Source organism: Heterocephalus glaber, unplaced genomic scaffold (genome assembly GCF_053883595.1).
Source record: "Heterocephalus glaber isolate CG9 unplaced genomic scaffold, H.glaber_assembly_v1.0 deba00001538, whole genome shotgun sequence".
NCBI lineage: Eukaryota > Metazoa > Chordata > Mammalia > Rodentia > Bathyergidae > Heterocephalus > Heterocephalus glaber.
Window position 1 is genome coordinate 36,965,362 of NW_028258333.1, and position 13,881 is coordinate 36,979,242.

Here is a 13,881-nt window from a genome sequence, read left to right on the forward strand (position 1 = left end):
GAAATGCATTCTTTGATCCTATTCATGCACCTTTCTGAAAATTTCAAACTGTATGAAAATGTCAATACCATAGGAGCAAAAAAGGTAGCAGATGTCAGGTTAAGAAGACTGAGGAAATAGGAACACTAAATGCAATATATGTCCCTTGGTTGGATCTTGGATCCAAAAATGTAGTTCAGGGGCTGGGGATTTAGCTCAGTGGTTCCGCTGCTTGCCTCACAACCATAAGGTCCCGAATTCGATCTCCGGTATGGAAAAAAAAAAATTTTTGTTCAGTAGTAGTAGTAGCAACAGCAGCAATAGTAAGTAATTTATAAAAGGTCTCTTGGGTCAGATGGAGAAATTTGAGCATATCCTTTATATTAGGTGATACTATATTATTGTTAATTTTTTTAGAATCTTATATTTTTATACTGGTTTAAGTGCTTGTCTTTTAAAGATTCATGATTCTTGTTGGGGTTTCTAGGGATTAAACCCAGAGCCTTCCCAGTGAGCTACACCCCCAAGCCTTTTTATTTCTTATTTTGAGACAAGGTCTTGTTAGATTGCCCTGGTGGGACTTGAATTTGCTATGCTCCTGGCTCAGCCTTTTAAAGTGCTAGATTACAGGTGTGTGACATCATGCCTGCTTAAAAGGTACATGGTAAAATGAAATGACATACTACTGCAACTTAATTTCAGATGATTAAAAAAGGAAGAAGAGGAAAAAGGAAGGCAAGAAGAAATAACCTCCTACAATGCGCACATATACACATCCCCAAAAAGATAATTGGGGAGAGACAAAAAGCACAAAAACTACTAGTTTGGCAAAGTATTAAAAGTTTGAAAAATATAGTTGAGAAAATGCAATAAATAGTTTATAGTTCATTCAGTTGCAATGTTGCTGTGCTAGAAAAAAATCCTAATTTTTTAAAGGCTGAGAAATAGAGAAAATATAAATTAGTTGTCAAATTTTAAAAGTTGAGATTATAAAGTAATTGGATTTCTGGCTTTAAAACTAAAAGAAAGATCTAGAAACATTACTACTGTATTGCTACCTATTACATTAATTGTCTCTTTAAATTGCACTGTATCCGGTTTTCTTTCACTTAACATGGAATAAGGACTATGCCATTTTTTCATTGACATTTGAGTATATGATCTCTGCTATTTCAGCACTATTATATGCAGATTTGTTGACATCTGCTAGACATTTGTTACACTAATTGTAAAAAATGAGCATGTTAACTTAAGTATTGTATATACATTGCCTTATGTTATTATTATTCTTTTTGGTACTGGGGATCAAACTCAGGACCTTGCGCTTGCCAGGCAGATGTGGTGCCACTGAGCTACATGCTTGGCTCAGCATTGCCTTGTTTTATAGTCACAGTGGTTCGATGAGATAGATGTAATTTTATCCCTGTTTTTATGAATGAAGAGGCTGAAACTTAGAAAGGCTAGGTAACTTATTCAAGGTCATACAACTAGCTGAAGACGGAATTTAAATCCAGCTGACCTTGTCTCTAGAGCCTTTGTTCAACCATTATATCATTTCTATTCAGTAAAACATTACAAATACCAACAAGCAATGACAATTGTTTTTTCATTGGCGATGAGTATAAAAGTAGCTGTGAAAGACCACTGTGCTGACAGATTTGTACCTGTGAAGTTGTTAACCTTGCCTCAAGTTTATCCAAACCTTCTAGACTTAGATCACTTTAAAGAAGCAAAATCACTTATGATGAGAGCAGAATATTCTTTTTTTTATTTTTTATTTTTTGTTTGTTTTTGGTACCAGGGATTGAACTCGGGTCCTTGTGCTTGCGAGGCAGGCAACAGAACCACTGAGCTAAATCCCCGGCCCAAGCAGAATATTCTTGACTGGAGAAGGCATGGAAGAAAGTTTATAGGTAGTGTTCTTAAATTTTTTTTTTTTTTTGCGGTACCAGGGATCGAACTCAGGACCTTACGCTTTCAAGGCAGGTAACAGCACCACTGAGCTAAGTTCCTGGCCCATTAAAGATTATATCTCATGCATTATGCTGTTTTCTCTGTTTAAAATATTTTTTTTTCCAGTCTCTTCATCCCAGTCCATCCAAAATCTACATACACCCCTTACTTTCTTCTGTAGTACTACGAGTACACTCATATGTGATCAAAAAGGTGGGATGGGATAATCACTGGTAGAGTTCTCAATTTCTAGTATGGTGGGAATTTAGGGGCTAGTCTTTACAAAAAGTGCCAAGTAGTGAGAGCATAAAAATTAATAAACTATGAATTTTGTATTGAGAAAATCCTTTATTTGCCTGTTAAAGATTTGAAAGAGTTTTTCTTTCTTTTAAATTTGTTTTTTTTTTTGGTACTGGGGATTGAACTCGGGACCTTCCATTTGTGAGGCAGGTGGCAGAACCAAGTTTTTCTTTTTTAAGTACAGTCTCTACTGAGATATAAGCTCCAGAGGTGGGTGGCTGTGCTATAATGATTATTACTTACTTAAACTTGTGACATATAAGCTTCCTTTGATGGATCCAAGTTAGGAAATGGTGGAATTTGAAAATATGTAATTATAATTGTACTATTATATACCTTTTTGTTCATAGGTTGTTCCAGTTTTGGTGCATCTCTTGTCTGCTATCAGTAGTGTTAGACTTTACATTCCTAAAGACCTTCGGCCATTGGACAATAGGCAGAGTGTTTTAAAGTCAATACAGGTATGCATGTTAGTTTTACAAGTTAAATTTAAATTTTATATCAGTAGAGTTTTTGAAAAGGCAATTGAAATGCCTCAAAATATATTACTTTCAGGGAAAGTAGAAACACTTATCAATATGTGGCATTTATTTCCATAAAAATAATTACAACAGATCTACATGTAGATTTTTCCTCTGAATCCATCAGCAAGGTGGATTACTAAAGGAGGGCTCACCAAAAACAAAAAAAAACTACACCATTAATCTTAACTATTACATGGTAAATATAATTTGTTTTAATGCCTTAGTGAAAATAGTTATGTTTCACTATATTAGTGAGATAAAGTATAAAATCATGCACCAGATCTTTTAACCATTTTTGAGTATGATTAATGGGTGAAATATTTTCTTTTCAATAGGAATAATTATGGCTTGCTAAGAAATTTCATTTTCCATTAGAAAAAAGTAACAATTATTTGGTCAGTACACATTTAAATAGTGTTAAAGGAACATTTAATAGTTTGATCAACATTCATTTGTCTTAAACATCACTGTTGGATCCTCATGACAAGATATTTCAACTTTGACATTAACTTCAGCAATAATTTCACTTAGTCTCAGTTTTGCCTCATTATCTAAATAAAGCTGGACTACTGTTTTCCTTGTTCCTTCATAGATGTATATATGTCAATCGCCACATAATAGGAAACCAGAGAAAGAAAAATAAGGGAAATGAACCTGTTAAAAGACTCCTTCCTTCATTTAATGACTAAATATTTCATTTTTGCTACTTAATTATACATGTTTAAACTATAGAACTAAAATTTTATTGTTTTCTTTGTCCTTAAACTTTATGCCTATGATTCTGCTTAGTTGATTTATAGATTGTGTGATTTTTATACTGGCATTAACCCCCTTTGAATGGGTCAAACCTATCTGGAAATATGCTCATCTAGCAATCATTTTCTTTTTTTTTGGTACCGGAGATCGAACTCGGGTCCTTGCGCTTGCGCAGCAGGCTGTGAAACCACTGAGCTAAATCCCCAGCCCCTTAGCAATCATTTTCTTGAAACAACTTGCATCATTGGCTTATTTACTATAGCAGTGGTCATGCTGTTCAACCACTAACATTTGTGGTTTTTTCTATTATTGTGCCCCTCTTTTTTTTTTTTGAGACAGAATCTCACTGTGTAGTTCACGTTAGCCCCAAAATCAGTATGTAGCCCAGGCTGGCCTTGCACCAATGGTGATCCTCTTGCCTCATCCTCTGAGTCCTGGGATTACAGGTGTGCACCACCATGCCCAGCTTCCTTTTGTTTTTGAAACAGTCTTACTATGTTGCCCAGGCCAGTCTCAGATTCCTGAGCTGAGGTGATCGTCATGCCTCAGCCTTCCAAGAAGCTAGGATTGTAAGGGCATTATACCCCCTCCCCAATTTGGAATCGACTCAGGGCCTGGCACATACTAGGCAGTTGCTAACTGGCCAAATTCTTTCTGACCTGTGAGGCCTCTTCAAGATCCTAAAATTCTCGCAATATGTTCGCAGCCTATATAGTGAGCTATCCCTTCTCTGAACTCAGGCTTTTTGTATTTAACGGTTAAATCATGTAACAAAGAAGTTAGCAAAAGGGATCAAGATTCTTTAAATGTTGGTATATTTTACAATTCAGTAGGACCTTAACTAGGAATAAACTCTGAAGAAATAATCTAAAAATTAAAAATTACTTCCACATATGAGACAGTAAGTATAAGATTATATATGATGGTAAGAAGTTACACCCACCATAAATATACTAACAGATTTATTAGTAAGTTGGGGCACATCCAGACTTCTTGAACTATGTAATACTGGTTTTATTGGTGAGTTATAATATATCCCTGTATTGGGAAATGATAGCATAGTGTTTTCAAAAGTAATGCAGTGGGAAAATATTTTCCAGTTTAACTGGGAAAAATATATCACATCCTTTTTATGTCCATGTACACAGAAAAATACATAAAAAGAAATACTGATTAAAATTAGTCTTAATTTTGTCTATAAGAAAAATTTGAATTTTACATATTTTATTTCAGGAAGTTCAGAAACGTTTTCCTGATGGTGTTCCCTTATTAGATCCGATTGATGATATGGGCATTCAAGATCAAGGACTGAAAAAAGTCATTCAGAAAGTAGAGGCTTTTGAGCATCGAATGTATTCTCATCCACTTCACAATGATCCAAATTTGGAAACTGTGTATACACTTTGTGAAAAAAAAGCACAGGTATGGCAAACTTTGTTTTCATAGTACAATTTTATATATTTCACTAAATAGGTATCCTCTCCTAGCCCTTCCTCCTTACTGTTTCATGCTTAAGCCATGCTGGGTTCCCCTACTTCTTAGGCTTTTCACAATTTTTAATGTCTTCTCCCTCTGCTTTTCAAATGGACATTTTATGTTTTCTATGTACTTAACATTTTAGCTACTATTTATTAATTTTTCAGATACATCATTGCTCTCATGGGACTGCATGTAAGAAGCCCCGGTACTACAGCCACCCATCCCCACTAGTTAAAGCTTTAATAGGAAAGTATATTGTAAGGTGGCCTTATAAAATATTTTTTGCTCTCTTTCATGAGTGAATCTCCTTTTACAGTGTTATTTTATTTTATTTTATTTTATTTATTTATTTTGTTCCGGGGATCAAAGTCAGGACCTTGCACTTGTGAGGCAGGCGATGACACCACTGAGTTAAATCCCTGGCCTGTGGGTTCACTTTATTACTGAACATTCTTTATTTTTATATACCTTAGATTGCAATAGATATTAAGTCTGCAAAGCGAGAACTGAAGAGAGCAAGAACTGTTTTACAAATGGATGAGCTTAAATGTCGCAAACGTGTTTTAAGAAGGTTGGGATTTGCTACTTCTTCTGATGTTATAGAAATGAAAGGACGAGTGGCTTGTGAGATAAGCAGGTAAAATTTCATTGTTCTTCTAAATAAAAGATGTTAATCTTTTGGGAAAAAAAGCTGTTTTAAATATAGCTGTTTTATAATACTTCCTGCATAAAATACAGTTTTGTATTTTGAAATTGAGAACTTAAAAAAATCTCTTAGATCTTAGTAATTAACATAAACATTCCGTCTTTTGATGTATTTACTTTGAAACCCAATTTTGTATACTTTTAAAAAATATTTATGAACATTTTCTGCCTTAAAACTTAGTCTAGTAACCATTATCCTTTAAATGTATAGCAGATTTTACTGATTTTTGAGTTAACCACAAAATATTACAATAGAGCATGACCACAGCTTAAAGTTAGATGTAATAGACAGTTGCTCTCCATATTCCCCAGGTTTTATATCTATATATACTGTGGATAGAAATATTTGGAAAAGCCAAGAGTGGTGGTGCATGTTTGTAATCCTAGCACTTGGGAAGCTGAGGCAGAAGGATCACCATAGGTTCAAGGCCAGCCTGAACTGTATAGCGAGACTTGTCTCAAAAAAACCCAAAAAAAACAAAGAAAAGAATATTTGGGAAAAAAATAACTGCACATATACTAGCATTTTTTCCTGGTCTTATTTTCTAAACAATACAGTGAAACAATTGTTCACGTGGCATTTACATTGCATTAGGTTTTGTAAGCAGTCTAGAAATGACTTAAAGTATATGAGTGGATTGGTGTAGTTTACCTGCAAGTAACACATCATTTCATATAAAGCACTTCAGCATCCTTGAATTTTGGTATCCTCAGGTGTATTCTAGGACCAGTCCCTTGTAGATATGGAGGGACAACTGTATTTTTAGTTTGGGTAATTTTTACAAATGACACAACAGTTGTTTTATTCTTTCATGGTTTTGTTTGAGTCAGAAATTCAGGAAGAGCTTGGTTCGATGGTCTTGGCTCAGGAATCCCCTATGATTATCATCACACAAATTGTTAAGCTGAACAGTAGGAGTCTGGAGCAGCTGGAAATGTTAGATATAAATAAATGGATCCTTCTCTCCATCTTTGCTCTGCTCTCTTCCCCCTTTCTCATCTCCTTCTCCTCTTTTCCCCTTCTTTCTCTTTGTGGGCTAGTTTGGATGTCTGCACAATATGGCAGCCTCACAGTGTGAGCACTGCCTACGTGGAGGCTTAAGGTTCATGCATGAGTGTTCTAGCAGTCCAAGATGGGGGTTGCATCATCTTTTCTGACCTAGCTTTACCTTTTGTAAACTAGCTTAGATCTCATAAAGCATCACTTCTACCACATTCTCTTGATTACAGATGTGTCACAAACCCTCCCAGGTTCAAATGAAGGACAGACTCCACCTCTTGATGGTGGCGTGGCTACTTTTCTATATCTGCAGTGGTCATGAATGTGGCTAGTCAGACTGGGGAACTAAATTTTAAATTTTACACCATTTTAATTGAAATTCTTGCATGTGCAAACAGCAGTCTTTGTACACTAGTGATAAAATAGAAAATACTGCTTACAGCACCATCCTAAAAAATCGGTTATTTCCCTCCATGAGGAATGGTTCGTACCTTAGAAGCCAGCTTACTTCTATCCTCCTTAACTTGAAAGTCACAAGATATGGTGGGTGGTCATGAGCAGCATTGTACCTGAACATGTTTGTTTTGTTCATACACTGATGGCCATGATTCTCAGTGCATACAGCTGTTTTTGAAACAGTTGTGTGTTTTTTGTTTTATATTATTTTGTTTTTTTGTTTTTTAATGTCATCAGCCTCACCCTAATGGACAGAGCCAGAGAATTACAAGTTTTGTAAATGGTTTGGGGCATTCTTGTTGTGGACTTATTCATAGTCTTCATCTGTCCCAAGTGTTAAAAAAACTCAGATGTCTATAGGTGCCAAAAGGAGACCGTGTGAACTAGGACAATTCTTAGCCTCCAGAAATAGGCAGGGACTCACCCAGCATCATTTAATTGTTAGCACAGGTTAATGTGATACCAGGTTTTCTTTTTTTTGTACCAGGAATCAAACTCAAGACCTTATGCTTGCCAGACAGACGTGGTGCCACTGAACTAAATCCCCGGCCCACCAGGTTTTCCAATTAAAATTCTTTGAGCCCTGTAAATAAATGCTGATGACTTTTTTCATGGTATATTGAAAGTTAAGTGATTATTTGAATGAATGTATTTGTTTTTGGAATTTGCGATGTTATATGAAATGCCCAAATTACATATACTGTTATTACACATTGACAGGTATAGAGACCTTCCATTTCTTTTAATCTTTGTCATTTTTCATTGATTACTCCTCATTGTTACATCATACATTTTATTAAAAACTACCTACTAAAGATATGTATATGTATGTGTGTTTCTTTATATTCTGACATTTAAATTTTATTTTCTTTTTTGTGATAGCGCTGATGAGCTCCTTCTAACTGAGATGATGTTTAATGGCCTTTTCAATGACCTTTCTGCAGAACAAGCAACAGCATTATTGAGTTGTTTTGTGTTTCAAGAGAATGTAAGTTAATAGGTTTAGCATATCTTACTTATTAATTCACACATCGTATAATTTGTTAAGTAGTATACATGATGGATATTAGTAACAAATCAAAGCAGCTTTAACACAAATGTAGTAGAAAATTGAATAATTAGACATGTAGTGCTGGGAAAGATAAAATACTATTTGTGGACAATCATCATTAATCAGATTCCGAGTTTTTAGTGTGTTCTTGACCCAGTTAATTTGAAAATCTGGCCCTAGTCAAACAGTCCTAGAGTGAAAAAGATATCTGAAAATTAAATTAGGAAAAGCTAATACAAATGATGAGGGATAATGAGATTGAATTGAACACACCCTTTTATTAGAGATAACTATGCAGCAGCTATTAGAGACTAAAGTGTTAGATGTCATTGGCAAGGTATGAGGCAGTGAGGGTAAGATTTTTGTTGATTTACCAATAATATTTTCATGTAAGTAAATAATTAGTTCGTGTTTCAGAGCTTTTAAGAAATTAAAAAATGACGGGGCCGGGAATAGCTCAGTAATAGACCGCCAAGCATGGGGAAGGCCCTAGATTCACTATTATTATCTAACTTATTAGAGGGGTTTAAAAAAAAAAAAAAAAAATATATATATATATATATATATATATATATAGTTTAACTTTTAGTTAAACTGCGGAAGACATTTTTTTTCCCACTTCTGCTTTTGATCTCCATACCTGAAAGTCTTATTTATTGTTTATTGATCAGATCAAATGTGCCTACTATTGAAGTAGGCAGATTCTTTTCTCCCAGGTCCTTGATTTAGAATTAGGCTGTAGTGGTGTTAATGACAAATAGAACAATAACTTTAGAAATAAAAATGCATGCCCTCCTGAGAATGCTGCCATATACCTCTGAAGTAATTTACATACAAAAATAATTCATTACTTTGTAGGGTCATACTAGGGATTGAAACCAGGGCCTTTACACTGAGGTACATCCCCAGGCCTTTTTAAATGTGAGATAGGGTCTTGCTAAGTTGCTAAATTGCACCACCTAGACTCAAACTTGGCAATTCTCCTGAGCCTCCCAGAGTGCTGGAATTAAGGCATGTGGCACTACACCCAGCAAAGAGGAATGCATTGCTTTACAAAATGAGGGTAACTGTTGTTTTTCTTAGGTTCAAAATTTTACTGCATCACTTCCCAAGATAAGGAAATCTTTTGCTGTTTCCTTTGAGCAGATTTAAGATTTAAAGATAAGAGAATCAGTAGTATTTTATTCATCTCAGACTTTATCTTGTGGCTAAGAGGCCAGTTATGTTACTTCTTCAAAGGAGTTGGGTTTAACCAAAGCACAATTCTTGAATCTTAGAGCAAGATGTCACTATATGTGTTAAGATTTATTCAGTGAAACTACACTGTTACATGCAGTGTTACTGATTCTTGTGGTTATCCTTTTAATGTTGAGTGGAAAATGTAGTAAAAGTCACATGAAGTTCTAGCCAGAAAGAATAAATGTAGTAAGATACTTGATCTGCTTGATCATGGTAACTTCTACTTGAAAATATTTTTTTTAAATTGTCTTACACTTTTAAATAATATTAAAAGTAGTTTAAAGATTATTTAAATCTTTGTAATATAGAGATCACGTACCTACAAATATCTGTTAAGCATACATTGTGTGCAGTGCCCCCCATCAAGGCACTAGAAATACAGCAGAAACTTCTGTAGTGAATGAAGATAAAAAAGTAAAATACAAACATATTCTTTCAAGTAGAAGTGAAGATTTTGGAGAAAAGTGAAGCAGACAAGTTGGGTAGAGATGCCTGAATGTTGGGGTTATAGTTTTACTTAGTTATTTTGGGGGGTTATACTTTTAAATAAGATTAGAAAAATCCTTACCAATAAAGTAAAATTTGAATTGAGGCTTAAAGGAGAGATGAGAGAGCAAATTGCACTAATCTGTAGGGGAGAGCATTGGTGAAATTACATTTGTTCTCCTTATATTGGGACCAGTGTCTTGTACCTATAGTGGCCAGAAAAAGGAAAATGATCAGTTACTGTTGTCCATGAATAAACACAATATCAAAGATATTTAGAGGTCTTTATTTTTATTTTTTTTCTTCTTTTTGTGGTACTGGGGATCAAACTCAGGACCTTGTGCTTCCAAGGCAGGTGCAGTGCCACTGAGCTAAATCTCCACGCCAAGAGGTCTTTATTTTTAATTGTTAAACTTAGATATTGCGTTCATTCTGGCCATTTTGCTTTTTCATCACTCATCAATAAGCTTTGGTTTAAAACAAATAATATAGACCCTAGTTAATGATTTATTATATAATATACATGTTTTGAGTCAAAACCAAGTCCTGTGTAGCTATTGATACTTAACATACAGTCAGATGTATGGCAACTAACCTCTAATGGATTTAATATTTGCCTCTGTTACTTTAAATCCTGTTCCATACATTATATACATGTACACTATACTCGTAATTTAATTTTTGTATAGCAACTCTGCCTTTGTCAAAAATTTCTCACAAATACTGTCTTACTCTCACAAGCCTATCAATTTTGTGTAATCAAGTAGCTTGTCCAAGTTTATTTAACTATTTAGGGATGGATCTAAAACTCTGTTAGATTTTTTTGCATTATGTAAGTGAGAAATTGATAACCCTCACTAGTGGAAAAGAAATATTAACACAAATTCAGATTAAAATGTTAACTATTTTATACTTGGCTAAAGAAGTAGAAATATCTGGATAAAATACATATTGAGACGTTTTAATGTTCTTTATTCATCCTAAATTTTTGATTTCTAAGATCATGTTTCCTACAAACTAAAACTATTTCAAAATTATTATGATAAATTATATGTTCAGGTAACTAAGCTGTGTGTAATATTTGCTATCCTTCAGCTCCATTTATAGTCATAAAAAAATCCATAGCTTGTTAGTATACTTTACAAATTTAGCAGTGTCATTTTTTCCCCTCTGGAATGTAGTAATGGAAAATGAGAGGAATAGTGATTTTGCTTATGTAACGTAAGGGTTGATTAGAGACTCAAAATGCTAATAACTGCAGTCTTATAATTTAATGTTAATGGGTATTGTAAAGACTTTGTTTCATTTAAACAAGCAGGTACTATATATTGTACTTTAAACTTGTGTTTTTATATCTAATTTTTCTTTTCTTTTGTAGTCTAGTGAGATGCCCAAATTAACAGAACAGTTAGCAGGACCACTTCGTCAAATGCAGGTAAAATAGTATATTGTAAAATAAGTGTTTTTTTGCAATCTAATCTTAGGACTTTATCATTCTACAGAGACAACGGGAATTAAATGTTTCATTTTATGTCACGTGTCATTTAATACTATTTTATTAACATTTATTTTGAGTTTCATTTTAGTAAAGATTCTGCCTCATTATTGTAAAGAATTGTATAATCTTTGAGAGTGCAGATTGAAAACTGAATAATGTGTGTTGGCCATGCTGCAATTCATTGATTGAATCATTTCCTTCCTCAGTATTAAAAGTGGCTTATTAGCCAGGTGTGGTAATCCCAGCACTCTGGAGGCTTGAGGTAGGAGGATCACTGCAAGTTCAAGGTCAACCTGAACTGCATAGCAAGACTGTCTCAAACCCACCCCCACCCCCCAAAAAGTGGCTTATTATGAGTTAGTTGTAGTAACAGATGTTTCTAGTCCTGTCTACTCTGGATCATGAGGTGGAAGATCTCAAGTTCAAGATCAGTCTGAGCAATATACCAAGACCCTCAAAATAAAAAGGTCTGGGGATGTAGCTCAGTGCTTCCTAGACTCAATTTGCAGTACTCCAAAAAAGAATAAATACTAGGTTTAGTTCAATTTTTGCATGAGATGCCATTTTTAATACTGAGGGGAGAAAATAATGCAAGTAGTGTATTGTCAGTATAGCCTGTCTACATTCGTTTAGGATTTAAATTTTAGCACATTTTTCTATTTTTGTTTGCAACAAAGTTTTAAAATCTGCTTTGTCATAAGAAATTATTTACCTCTAGGTCCTCAAAGCCACAGTATCTTATAGAAATAAATTTACTTCTTTTATTATTTTCTAGGATGAATTGATTTTATTTACATTTTTCAATATTAGAGAAACAGGGAAAGACAAGTTAAGGCATTACAAAAAAGGAACAAAAAAATGAATCATAAAAAAAGACCCTTCACTGGAACATTTTAACATCCCTCAGGATTACTTAAAAAATGAGAAACAAGATCATGTTTTTAAGCATTATTGGGATGCTAAATTATTATTGAGGAACTAAATATTTTACTAAATGAATATTTTGCCATAGCATTTATATTTTTCTAAGTCTGTCTTACTGTCTTTGCTATGTTAATGAAACAGATTAGTTCAGTGGTGCTCTTGAATAATTTTAGTGACAATTTCTGAGATTTTTTTGTAGAATTCATGCTCTTGATACATTTTTCTCAGCCATTTCAACATGAGAAACTTTATTTAATCACTTAGCAGTACAGCAGGTACTTAGAAGGAGAATATCCATCTAAGATTAAAAAGGGACTTTATAAAATACTGATTTTAGAAACCTAGAGAAAAAAGTAATATGGGAGATCATAAGTATGGAATTTTAACCATGTCTTTTGTCTTTAAAGGAATGTGCTAAAAGAATTGCAAAAGTTTCAGCAGAAGCAAAATTGGAAATTGATGAGGAAACTTATCTAAGCTCATTCAAACCTCACTTAATGGATGTGGTATATACCTGGGCAACAGGAGCTACATTTGCCCATATCTGCAAAATGACAGATGTCTTTGAAGGTATGGTTAAATTTCATATACTTATATTTCATCTTGATATAAAAATACATTATTTTATCTAAACATGGATAATGTATTTAAAACTTTGTGGTGGCGGTATACTGTGTTTTCTCTCAATAGTCCGCTGTCATACTGTAGAGTGTACTTTTTTCCTACTTTTACTTGGTTCAAACTTGCTGTGCAGAGCATGTCTTTCCCTACCTGTAATAAAGACAAAACTTTCCTTAAAAAATTTAGTAATAAAATGGAATCTTCTGTCTATTCTGTACAGATCCTTTGTACTACCTAATAAGCACAGTCTGCTCATTATACATTCTTTAGGAAGGGGCTGAGGATTTAGCTCTGTGGCGTTACACCTGCCTTACAAGTGCAAGATCCTGAGTTAGATTCCCGGTACCAGAAAAATAAATAAATAAATTCTTTAGGAAACTGTTTTAACTGGATATAATTCTGGGCCAAAGACTGCTATCACAAGTAAATAGAGAATCATAGTAAGTCATGTTTGTGTGCATGTAATGCTCTCTGTTTTTGTTATCTTGGCTAGCACTTAATGATTTGCTCTGGTTTTCACTATAGTTAGAGCAGAAAATGATTAGTCATTCCATATCTAATAACTTATCTTCACTCAGACTCTTACAACAACATAAAGCAAATTAAATGTAATGAGCAGAATTTTAAGAAACTGAAGAATAATTGTTACCCAAATGGAGGAACTTTTAAGTGGAAAATGTAGAGGAAAATATATAAAGAATAATTACAGATTAATTATAAGAAGTAAACAAACTAAAGAAGAGCATATTTAGAAATACTGTAATTGTCTGGAAAACAATGGTTTATGTAGACGTTTTAGTGGTAAGTTACATTTACTAAATTAGGTATTTACATTGAACTTTGTTTTCATAGAAATCTAGGGATTCCTGTAAAATTTTCTTTAGAATTTTTTTTTTTTTGGTACCAGGGA

The 13,881-nt window shown here is 33.9% G+C and overlaps 1 protein-coding gene across 1 annotated transcript in view; it reads left to right on the forward strand.

The window, feature by feature from the left end:
• Positions 1-13,881, forward strand: part of Mtrex (Mtr4 exosome RNA helicase) — a 96,768-nt gene that overhangs the window by 74,790 nt on the left and 8,097 nt on the right. Inside the window, exons 20-25 of the mRNA XM_004848514.4 lie at positions 2,583-2,693; positions 4,746-4,934; positions 5,465-5,628; positions 8,035-8,140; positions 11,307-11,363; positions 12,758-12,920. Coding sequence (XP_004848571.1) covers positions 2,583-2,693; positions 4,746-4,934; positions 5,465-5,628; positions 8,035-8,140; positions 11,307-11,363; positions 12,758-12,920 — 790 coding nt within the window. The remainder of the gene's footprint in view (positions 1-2,582; positions 2,694-4,745; positions 4,935-5,464; positions 5,629-8,034; positions 8,141-11,306; positions 11,364-12,757; positions 12,921-13,881) is intronic.